Source organism: Aulonocara sp. 'chitande type north' Nkhata Bay, linkage group LG22, assembly GCF_057382095.1.
Source record: "Aulonocara sp. 'chitande type north' Nkhata Bay isolate Kocher_YH1m ecotype deep benthic linkage group LG22, A_spYH_male_GT1.1, whole genome shotgun sequence".
NCBI classification, from domain to species: domain Eukaryota; kingdom Metazoa; phylum Chordata; class Actinopteri; order Cichliformes; family Cichlidae; genus Aulonocara; species Aulonocara sp. 'chitande type north' Nkhata Bay.
In genome coordinates, this window is record NC_141364.1 from 9,065,957 (window position 1) to 9,077,783 (window position 11,827).

The following is an 11,827-nucleotide window of genomic DNA, read 5'->3' on the forward strand; positions in this document are numbered from 1 at the left end:
GTCCAGTATATCCACTATCCTTCCTCTGCACATGTCCAGACCACCTCAGCCTCGCTTCTCTAACCGCTCAACCTGAGCTGTCTTGCTGATGCACTCAGTTCTTATGTTGTCCATTCAGGTCATTCCCAGTGAAATATTAACATCTTCTACTCTGTGCCTTCCTGCTCGGCCTCCTGTCTTTTTTTAGAGCCACCCTTTCCAAACAAACACTAGCAGGTCTCACTACCATCCTGTAAATATCTGTTTACAGGATTAATTAATTAAATATATGTTGATTAAATATATTTTTGTCTTCAGAGTTTTTACCAGACAAAACAATTTCAAGACGAAGCAAGCCGTCCTCATTTCTTTTATAATTATTTGTGAAAGCAAGACAATTAAAAAATTACAATAATTATCATCCAATGTATTATCTTTTCTATATATTGCTATTTAATTAAGCAATAATTACACCTAATGGAAAAGCTGTTGGATGAGTTTCCCTTTTTGATCTATTAATATTTTTGTTTATGAAGCTGAGTCATATTACACTTAATTTTTTCAAAAACACAACATTTAAAATGGTGAATTGAGCCACACGCACACACAAAACTCAAACTAATGTTTTTGTATTTTATTATTATTATTATTTGCCTTTATTACACTTTAAATACCTCTCTATAAAATAGATTTATTAATTTTGTTTTTTTAGGTTGCAAGGAAGTCACATTAAATCCGATTTTCACAAAAACACAATAATTCAAAAAGATCTAAAATTCTACATAGATAGAAAAAGTGAGGGAACGGGAAACAACAACAACAACAACAACAACAACAACAACAATAATAATAATAAAGGTAAATAATGTGAACACAACCTAACCTTTAATGACATCAATGAACTATTTCATGGCTCGAAAGGCTGCCATGGAATAGCTCTACGACATGCACTATAGGTCCACCTGGAAGTTTAATGCTATTATTAAGTAAAGAAAATATCAGGATGTAAAATGTTTTTTTTATAACTACTTCATAACATCAAACAATGTACAATGACGTTAATTTGATTTCACCTGAAATGTCTGAAATCAGTTTTTGGTCACAGGGTTTCACTTAATCAGCATCATACTTCACATTTCTCATTACTTAACAGGATAACAGGATATAGAAGGCATAACCCACCAGGACAGTAAATGCTACACCCAGTTTATTCATCAGTGCTGCGTCCACAAAGTGAACCAGTACGAAGGACCTTTCCTCAAACGTCTCATTGCAGGTTTCATCTAAATCTTCCCTGGGCATCAGAGGTGGCACCAGAGCTGGAGGCTTCAGTAGGGGCAGGCCCTCCCTCCTCTGCTCCTTCAGGGCACTGACGAGGAAAGCCAGAGCTTTACGAGAGAAGGAGGACGGCGAGAAGAGGTTGCATTCGGGAGCAAAGAAGTGAGGGAGGTTGCCTCTGCTCGCATAGTCCTCCAGCGCCCGGACAAGATACAGGAAGCAGACAGGAAGGTCCTGAGGGTTCCATTTGGCATCGTCATACCTGAAAGACAGGATGCAGGGAGGAAAACATCAGAGAAATCACGTATGTAAGTTAAGAGTCATATCAATTTGTGGGCAGATTACAGGTCACTCATTCTTATCATTATAATTAGTAATAAGCATAAATATACTTTGTTATATTTACTTGTAATATTTTGCAGAGATTTAAATAGGAAATGTTTTGCTTGTTATTCAACTGAAAGGAAACGATTGTGCTAATCTTTACATATTTTTTATTCTTGGAGTCTAATAGGGTAGCTTTGGACCCTGAGCCACGATTAATTCTCCACATGCAACAATTTTGTCTTTTATTTTGTTTTTCACAACAAAACCAGGGACCAAGCTGAACTTTAGTTAAATAAAGATCAATGCACTAACATCAAATACTCTACTTTACTTATGTTCCCCAAAAACAAATAAATAAATAAAAATGTTATTATTGTATTCAACTTCTTTCCATTATGGGCATGTATGTCTGCAACCCATTGGCAGTGGCTTCGTGTGCCACTAGAGGGGCCACTGCACAGTTTGGGAACCACTGCATTAGACCTTCTTTTGATTGGCTGTCCCTTACTAACAGAAGGTTTAAACAGGAGGTGGGTGGAGCTTCTCACAGCTGGGAACATAATCTGTTGCAGATGCTGATTTTGTGCCTCAACAATGACTTGTGCAAGAAAATATGCATTAGCAAATTCATTTAGGAATTCACTTTGTAGTTCTTTAATTTATTTAGAGATTAGTAAAGTCATTTATGTTTGAACAATGCAATTTCAAACAAGGTTGAGATATCTATCTATCTATCTATCTATCTATCTATCTATCTATCTATCTATCTATCTATCTATCTATCTATATATATATATATATATATATATATATATATATATATATATATATATATATATACACACGTATATATATATATGTATATATATATATATATGTATATATATAAACATATAAGAACAAAAAGGAAAACATAACAGCAAGTGAGTTGGAAGCCGCCAGTACATCACATTTCTTTTTTACATGAATTTATCACCCACACATACGTCAGGAGAAATCAGGACTTCAAGCCAACCATCGTTAGCTCTACCTTTAGCCTACCCCTGTAACGAGAGTTTTGAGGAATACCTGGTGGACAGGGTGTGCAGGAAGGTGGTCTTCCCATGGTACGAACAGAGGTCATTCAGCTCTTCAGGAAAACGTTGTTTTAGACCCTCAATCAGAGATTTGAGGAGCATTAAGCACCGCTTTCTGCAAAAAAAACAAAAAAAAAAAACATATGGCAGAAAGGCACAATCCAAAAGTTTAAAATCTGTGACATTTGTCATCCACTTCATTAGCCAATTAGACAGTCTAGGCTCACAGGCAGGCTGGAGCTGATCCCAGCTCTACATTACTCAATTATTTGTTTATTATCTTATCGAAAATGCTCTACAAGCATAATAAGTGTAGCTCTAAAACAGAACTGCACAGGATGGCACAAGATCTGTAATTGCACTTATGTCATTTTACACAGCGACATCATCAACTCTGAATACTGTGGTCAAACCAATTAAATCTATCAATTAAGATTCTGTCTAAATGACACTCGACACTTAAGTGCTTTACTCCGGCCTGTGATTCCAAGATGATCAGATCTTGTGTGAGAAGATGTCTCACCGGCAGCATTTGGTGTCACGACTCTCACAGCAGGTTTTCTTGTTGCCATGAGACGTGATGATTTTCTTCTCAATGTGAGAGAAAGAGATCCTCCAGCTCTCTGATGAGGGAAGGCAAAACATAATATCACCACGTATTCGGACAGCATACAACAAAACCGAGCACTGTCTATTGTGCAATAAAGCTTCAGAGATTCAAACCTATCTATGACCTGTCATAGTTTGTCTTATTTTATATTTTGTCTTTGCTCTTAGTTGTTGTTATTATTTTGGACTTCGGTCATGGTGTCATACCTGTACACTGAAGATGGATCAAAATGTATTGATTGTTTTTCCCCAGTACTCAAACTTCGATATCTCTGAAACCATTCACACGATTTGGACTGTTTTAAATATTATTATATGTCTTGTCCATGAGAAGATGTAAATAAAACAGTCGTCTACCTGCAAAACTGGGATTTCTACACATATACAAACCTGCTGTCATAAATTGGACATCCAAATATTTTAGTGACTTCAAGAATCCGTCACTTTGTTAACATGAGCTCCACCCCTGAGAGTCACTGAAGCATAGCACCAGATATTTGCCCCAAAACACTGAAGGACCTAGCTCAAGAAGCTTCCAACATAATGGGAATCTTTAAAGCTGATGCTGGAAAAACACTGAGAAACACCCCGACCTTTATCCTAAACAAAACATTTGTATCATCTTACAGAAAAATAATACTTTTTTAAACTTTCTGGCTGTTGTTGAAGTGAATCTATCAGGCTTTTCCTTATTTTCTGTCATATAGCTACCGTTAGCTGAACTGTCCAGTTAAGTCAGGGGTGTCGAACTCCAGGCCTCGAGGGCCGGTGTCCTGCAGGTTCTAGATATCACCCTGGGTACACACACTCAAATCAAATGATTAGTTCATTACCAGGCCTCTGGAGAACTTGAAGACATGTTGAGGAGGTAATTTAGCTATTTAAATCAGCTGTGATGGATCAAGAATCCATCTAAAACCTGCAGGACACCGGCCCTCGAGGCCTGGAATTTGACACCTGTGGGTTAAGCAGTTAAGAAAATGAAAGGATGAATGGTGGATAATACTTTTTTCAGTCACTGTTTCACCTTATGTTAAAGACGGACAAGGTTTCATAATGATAAATCAGAGTATGTATCACTATATCACTATATCACCATGAGCCAAACGCTCAGGCTGTTATGCTGGAGGTTTCTTCCTGTTAAAAGGGAGTTTTTCTTTCCCACTGTCGTTGAAGATCTTGCTCATAGGGGGTCATGTGATTGTTCTGGTTTTCTGTGTTTTCTCTATATAACTGAAAATGAGTTGAACTGAAATGAATGTGCTTTGCATTGCCAGTCTTTTTTAAAACAAACCACACAGAAACTCCTCTCTGAGTTTGGGGTCTGGAGAGGAGTCAGCTTCCTCTCACCTTTGGCGTCCTCGCTGAGGTTTCGTCCTTTCTGCCTCTTTGGTACAAAATAACACGGCAATCTTCGGATGTCTTGAAGAGCTTTCTTTCCCAGCCAGTTGGATATATCCAGGCCATTACGAACCGCAGCCGGCCAACTTTGAACCTACAAACAGACACGAGGAGGAACATTACCTCACAGCAGGTGCAAAACACAGTTAACTCTTTTGCCACGTGTCATGTAACTGTCCCGGTTCACTGTTTAATATTTATTTTTTGGTGGGTTTCAATGGCATCCTGATGTTGTTATTCCTCTGTCAAGCCTTTTTTGGGATGCCTGTTTTGTTTTGCCCTTTGGGAGATGTCATTGCTAGATTTCCAAGTGATTCTATCTCCTCAAAATTAGTTTTGTGACCTTTGTGTATAGTGGGAAAAAAATGTAGGTGCATACTGGGGGCTATGTTTATTATTGTAATCCATTTTGAGGTGTGTTATGTGCTGTTGCTGTCTGGTAAGGAGTAAATATTCCTGTAGTTTTTCCTTGTGGTAACTAAACTGATTTCTTTGAAGCTTATCTGCTCCCAGAATAAATATGTATGGCATTTCTTCCCTTGCAAGTGAATAAACACCTTAAACTCACTGCTCTGTGTCTCACTTTATAAGCAAACTTTGAAACTGACACTAGTCAAAAAAACAAGTCTCAAACTGTCAAACCAAAAAAAGTTACAAGTTGATGCACAAGATAGGTTTGACAAAAGACTTAAAAATTTTACGTTACTGAGAGGGAAACATTAGAAACACAAGACTGGGAGAGCCCAGTGTTTCCAGAGCCCTTAAAGTACAGACAATACATGCAGATGTGTGGTTTTATTTTGCCAATAGTTTCCGGCGTCACTTTAAAGGGGTATGAGTAATTTTGGGGGGAGGAGAAAGAAGCCAGTGATGATTTCTCTTATGTCCAAGTTAAACAAACTGAGCATTGTTACAAAAGTGCTGAAGGTGAATCATGCACCATTCAGACAAAACTACAGGTCCTCCAGGCTTCATACCTTTAATTGTGATTTTGAGCAGCACACATAAAGCGGTCAGTAATCTTATTTATGACCACAGAGCAGATTCAGTGATTACCTCGAGCGCAGGAACCACGTCCACGGAGATCAGTTCCTCGCTGTTCTTGTCAGTTTTGAAGAGAGACAAAGTGACAGCCGGAGAGTGCACGCGCTTCCTGTTCACCTCCCAGCGATAGCATTCATCGGGCACTGAAAACAGGCACAGGTTAAATGTTAAAAACTCTGTTTTTGTTTGTGTAAGGATCCCACTCTGAAGAGTGCACATTAAGAGGCCGGTACCACTGTGATTAAAATGCATCTGAACATGTTGGGCTTCACTTCTCAACACTTGTGGTTCAGTAACATCAGAGTTTACTGACTACTCGTTATAAAATTGTTATTCACTGCAGATATTTTGGGAATAAAGAATAAAAAAAATCAATTATTTCTAATCTCACTTTATTAATCTAGTGATGGAGACTCGGGGTTGGTGTTGATGAACCTTTTTGTTAACGAACATCAAAATCAAAACTGCAAAGCTAACAGAAACGATAGTGCATACTTACAAAATCAGCAAAAATAACAACTTTAGTCTCTTTTTGTTTATTTGGTTCAGTTTGACTGTAGAGAGTTTGATGGATATGCACATAAACTCTGGGATAGTTTTGTCTGTGCAGTGCTTGCACTGTTACATTCTTTTGCTGTTAATGATAAAACCACAGTTTTGCTGCTGTGCATCTAAACTGAACTAAAATGAAAATAATGGAAAACGTGACACTATAATAACTCTGATGGGGACTAAGATACAGCTGTGTTTAAAAAATATCAGGATAGTGTTAATTAAAAAATGTCTCTGTAATGCACAAATGAGTTAACAAGTTCTTTTTTCAGTCTAGGTATTGATTTTAAATGATCCTAACAAGCATCGAACAAGATCATTTCTTGTGCCTGTTTGACTGGCCTTTATTTAGCCTCATAATCGTGAAAACTGGGCTCTGCTTAGTAAAAGTTGATCCAAATTTAGCCCAATATGATTGTCTGTTTTACATCCCATGAAACCATGATCAGATCCCACCCAATTAAGACCTGTTGACAAGACAACTTTAGGAAATTCTCTAAACAGTTTTGAGCCATTAAAAGGTGGAAAAGCCAGAAGACCAGCAGGAGAAACAGAAGTATAAGATTAGAGGTGAGGCAGAAAACCTTTGTAGGTCTTGAGGAATTTGCGGACCAGGCGATGCATCTCATTCAGGACCTTGCTCGACGAGAGGGTGAGGTTGTTCTCCAGAAGAAAATCCTTAATGGGTTGTCGAGTGGGCCGGGTGAGATCGAGCCGGTAGAAGAGACCCCCGTCGAGCTTCATCGGGTTGAGGCGTAGGTTTGGGCTGCCTGGAAACGTCAGCATCATGTCAAACTCATCAGGCATGTGGATCTGGGAGCAGAGGATGAATTAAAAGTCAGATCAGATCACATCAATCAGGAGGAGCAGAGACTGGGAAGGGATGTGCAGGAAGGCTTTCATTATATATTAATCACTAAGGTGCTATGAGATGTTTTAGAAACTACTGAAGTGATACTCGTGCATCAAGAGTTATTTGATGACGTGATTTGATGTTTTTCAGGCAGTCAGAAGATCAGATGAACAGGTGAACTTAATAAGAACAAAGGCAGGACATACGAATACTTAAAACTGGATTAAAAAACATAAACATTAAAATAGTCACGTCTGAATTAAAATTCAGAAGCTGTGATCTCACCTTAACTTTCTCAAAGTAGCTGCCGGCGTTGAGGAACTCTGCTGACTTGAATAAAGGTTCATTGTTAAGGAATTTCAGCAGATTCTCACGAAAATCGTTGACCACCTCAGCAGCCCAGCGACGGTCTGTCAGCCGGATCTTCAGGTCTTCGGCATTATTTTTGATCCAGGTCTCCAGATCTGTGGGGATGGCGGACTCCTCAGCCACCTCCCCCTCCTCTGCAAAGTGACAAAGATAATATTTTTTTAGGCAAAGCAGAGAGGTGAGCGTTAAAGATTCACGTAAAGCCCCCAAAATTATGGCAGTGTCACCTGACTGCTGCTGCTGAATCTTCTCTTTTGGTCTGGCGACAGGCTTTACTCTGTCTCCCACCCGTGCCTCACGTGGGGATCGTTGTTGTTTGTCCTTTAACTCCATAACTCGTTTATTTCAGCCTTTAACACAGATAAAATAACCTGCTGTTTAATTAAATCTATGAAACGTAAATATGGGAGATGTAAAAAAAAATATTAGAAACACACCACTGACTTTGCCCATTCTAAAATCTGCAAATTTTCTGCAACCTATCCAACCTTTAACCTTTAACCACTGCTCTGTTCATTTATTTCTTCGTGTTATCATTGATTCATTTTGATCTTCTGACAATTTTCTTTTTTTGGAGCTGACAGTAACACTTTAAACGCTTTACCTGCAGCAGCTGCTAACCGCTGCTACACTTGTTTTTCCCGAGACAAGTTCAGGACCAAATATCTGTCAGAACAGAAAAAGTAACACGAAGCTTTTTATTAACTCACTCATTTCAAATTGTAAATCTTAATTACACAATAGTAAATTACATGGTTGTGTTTTGTTTTTTTCTGCAGACCAACTGCACCATCTTAAATGCCCAGCAGGGGGCCACAGCCCACACTTTGGACATTGCTGATCTAATTGTAGAGGTTTATTAACACGTGGTAAACATTTATACATTCTATATAAATTACAACAGATATCATACAGTTAGATTTTATGTCTTTAATTATTGAAGTTTAGGACTGTGTGTTTCTAAAAAAAAAGTGTTTGCTTAGTCTTTGCTGGCTTTGATGTATTCCATATGATATTACAGTATGGTAAGGTTGTGTTGTTTTTGCAGCCCTGACCAACATCCTACATACACTTCAGTCATCCGGCCACACCCTGCATTGCTGCTATCCTGCACATTCACAGCTCCCTTCCACGCTTTGGTTAAACAAACTGACAGGACAGTTGAGCCCTTTGGGCCCAGTTGGTATGAACATGTCAGACTCACTGGAGTCCAGAGTTTGTGTCAGCTGGACTTTCATTAACACCACCTGACTGTAAAAGCTGCACCAAAGTGCTGTACTGTTGGTTGAAATCAAGTTACCAATGCTCTGTTCTCATACACTTCATTCATACACACGTCATTCACTTTCTTATTACCCACTGCAAAAAAGCAGGAATTTCTCATTGAGACAGTGAAAAACTTAACAGATATCAGAAGACTTCCTCCAAACAAAGTACAGCAAAATTCAAACAGAAGCCAGCTGAAATGTAATGTCAGCAGCTCAGCTGTCAGCAGGGAGCAAAACATTTATAATGTACAGGGTGTAAAAAAACAAAGGCCGGTCAGTCATGGCCGGTTTGTTTTAAAGTTTATGAGTAAAATGAACTTCTAGACTTCTCTGGAGCAATAAATGGATGAGAAAATTGCAGAAGCAGGGAAATATTCAACTCCTGACTAAGATAAAGCCCATGGCCTTGCATAATAAAATAAACTAAGTAAAAGAAAGAAATATTAAACTATACAATTTAAGGTGTGTTTTGTTTTGTTTTTTGTCAGGGTGACAATTCATTACCGAAAAGTTTCTCTTTTTTCACTATTCCACTATTTCATTACAGTTTTGCTTTGTTTTGTTTGCTGTGGGTCTGTGGCCATTTATTCAGATTAGTCAAATGAATGTGATTTTCTGTGAATGAACAGAAAATGTCATCTTTTCAGTTAGAGGACAATCTCAGTACTTTTTGCTTTTTCTGTAATTTTACGGATTTACATCTCAGGCTGTTCATCAAATTTGATAAAGCATCGTTTGATTAAAGGATGTGTTATTTAATTTATCGTGTACCTTGATTTTCTTTACAGTAAAAAACTCAGGTGAGATGTTTTATAGGTTATTGAGCAATACTTTTAGTCGTCTGCCACGCTTTGGATCAAACTTGATAATTTATACTAGTAGATGGTAAATACCCAACTTTCAAATAAACAAAATGTAGCAGTGGGCCGGTTAGCGTTGTTTGTGTTTATGAACATCACTGCTCCTCCCCATCAGGGCTGTACGAGGTCCCTTTAATATCCCTGCAGGCCAGCAGTGTTAAGAAGGAGTTCGTGTAGTTAATGTTTAAGAAAACCTGATTGCGTAAGTGGATCCAAAGATCCAAAGAAATATGGAGGTAATTTGACTGAAAAGGGTTGCATATGCGTACAATGTGACCCACGAGCGTAAACTAAGCGTTACACGCGTACCAGTGATTTCTGTGTAATGTTTAAGGACTCCTACGCGCGTGCTCCAATCCACACAGAAATACGAAGCGATCCGACCACAGGTATAACACTTTTATAAACGTGTACGTCCAAACCTGAATAAATACTGATCATTTACGCACATTATATTAAGTTCGGCTTCACGGATCCCGGATCCGATCATTTTGGCTTTCAAAAACCACAGCTGAGGGGCGAAAGAGCCGCGGCTCTGTGACCTCTGCCGTAAAACACCGAAGCGAGTGATTTGTGATGTGAAAAGAAGCAAATGAAACAATCCGACAGCGGTTTGACTCACCTGAGCAGCGTCCTCTGCAAATGGAGATGAAGCCCTGGCTGTTGTGTTTTACTTCCTACTCTAGGATTACTTTCTCTTTCAGTTATCATGAAGCAGAATCTAGGGATGAAGCCCTCTTCCTCCTCCTCCTACCTGGGATCCGGTTTTGAGCTTCATCACCCCTGATGGGAAAATGTTGCGCAATGAGCTGGGGTATGTGCTCACACACCTTTTACGTTCAAGTGTGCCCAACAATGAATTCCCACAAAGACACCACTACATCAGGAAGCATTTAGGCTCTATGAATCAAGTGTGAGGTTTAATGCTTTACTTGTGTTTTTGTGGCTTTTATCTCTTACCTGCTCGTGTTAGGTCAGGATCACTTAAGTGGAAAGAATGTGTCATACATTCAACCAAACACTGTTCCAAGTAATCTTGCACAATCTGGAAATATCCTCTGATTTTTTTGGTTTCATTTTCAAGAAAATGCGAAGGCTGTGTCACCTTTGATTCTACTACAGAAATAAATGAGGGCATAAATAATCCTTATTCTTGTTCTCTGCATACTCTGATGGAGATGAGAGAGCAGAGAACTTGTCCTGCTGGTGCTTAGAAAACAAACTGAAGCTTATCATGAACTTCAGAAGACACAGACAGGTCCACTCCCCTCTCATTATAAATGGAGAATGGGTGGAATCTGTCTCCACTCGAGGTTTCTGGGCACCCACATTTTTGTCATTCTCACCTGGACCCACAACACCAACGCCCTGGTAAAGAAAGAAAGCCCAAAAGCGGCTAAACTGTGTCCAGTTGGTCTCACAATGTGTTGCTAGCTGAAGGTCCAGCTGCTGTATTTCACAGGGAGAGAAAAGAAAGAGAGTTAACTTCACTCAGAGATGAAGATAAGAAAGACAGGACAGGAGAGGAGAGGAAGACGAGAGGTTAGGCGAGGTATAGCTGTGTTATTTAAAGTTACATGAAAATTCTTTACATTTAGTACAGGTTGAACAGGTTAGTTTGCTGTACTTCGAAAAGTAAAGATGAGGGTGCGACTGGTGCACAGTGGCTGTGGTTCATCAGTCAGAGTTAGGTTACACCCAGTGTAGCAGAGATTCATGTGAATTTTACCTGATGATGCTGAGATTGATTGACTGAATTCCAGCATAAACAGCGTACTGTCAGTGCAGAGGATGGAAATCAGCCAGGACAACTCATGACACATCTGCTGACATCTGTTCGAATTCAGTTGTGTACATCCACAAAGAGTATCAGGTCAGCTGATCACAGCCTGTACATTAAGAATATTTCTCAATAGAAATTGTGAGTTCTGATTCTTTTGCCAACACAGAGCCATCACAACTAATTTTAGGCTTCACCCACCTGCTGAGACTGTACACATTTTCCTGTTTAGAGGCAAAAACAAAGCAGGGAACAGAAAATAGAGACATAGTTTTTAGTTTCCTTCATCTTCTTCAGATTCAAGCTGAGTATAATTAGAATAAACGAAAGTTAGACTGAAGTCTGTGTTCCCATCTGCTGATATTATTTTATCATAATTATAACACAAGGTTCAGTTAGTTTGCACAAAAATAGAAACGTCCTACAAAGAG

The 11,827-nt window shown here is 39.0% G+C and overlaps 1 protein-coding gene across 2 annotated transcripts; it reads right to left on the reverse strand.

The window, feature by feature from the left end:
- Positions 1-637: 637 nt before the first annotated feature.
- On the reverse strand, positions 638-10,484 carry LOC147303471 (cyclic GMP-AMP synthase). 2 transcript variants are annotated; one of them, XM_086280397.1, is made up of 10 exons: positions 10,239-10,484; positions 8,093-8,154; positions 7,716-7,838; positions 7,405-7,622; positions 6,851-7,079; positions 5,727-5,857; positions 4,620-4,764; positions 3,184-3,283; positions 2,653-2,775; positions 638-1,519 (listed from the first exon to the last, which is right to left on the reverse strand). In XM_086280397.1, the coding sequence occupies exons 3-10, from the start codon at positions 7,819-7,821 to the stop codon at positions 1,126-1,128; spliced, it is 1,446 nt and encodes a 481-aa protein (XP_086136523.1). In that variant the 5' UTR covers positions 7,822-7,838; positions 8,093-8,154; positions 10,239-10,484; the 3' UTR covers positions 638-1,125. The 2 variants fall into 2 exon arrangements, with proteins under 2 accessions (XP_086136523.1, XP_086136521.1); XM_086280395.1 differs by lacking the exon at positions 8,093-8,154.
- Positions 10,485-11,827: the final 1,343 nt, after the last annotated feature.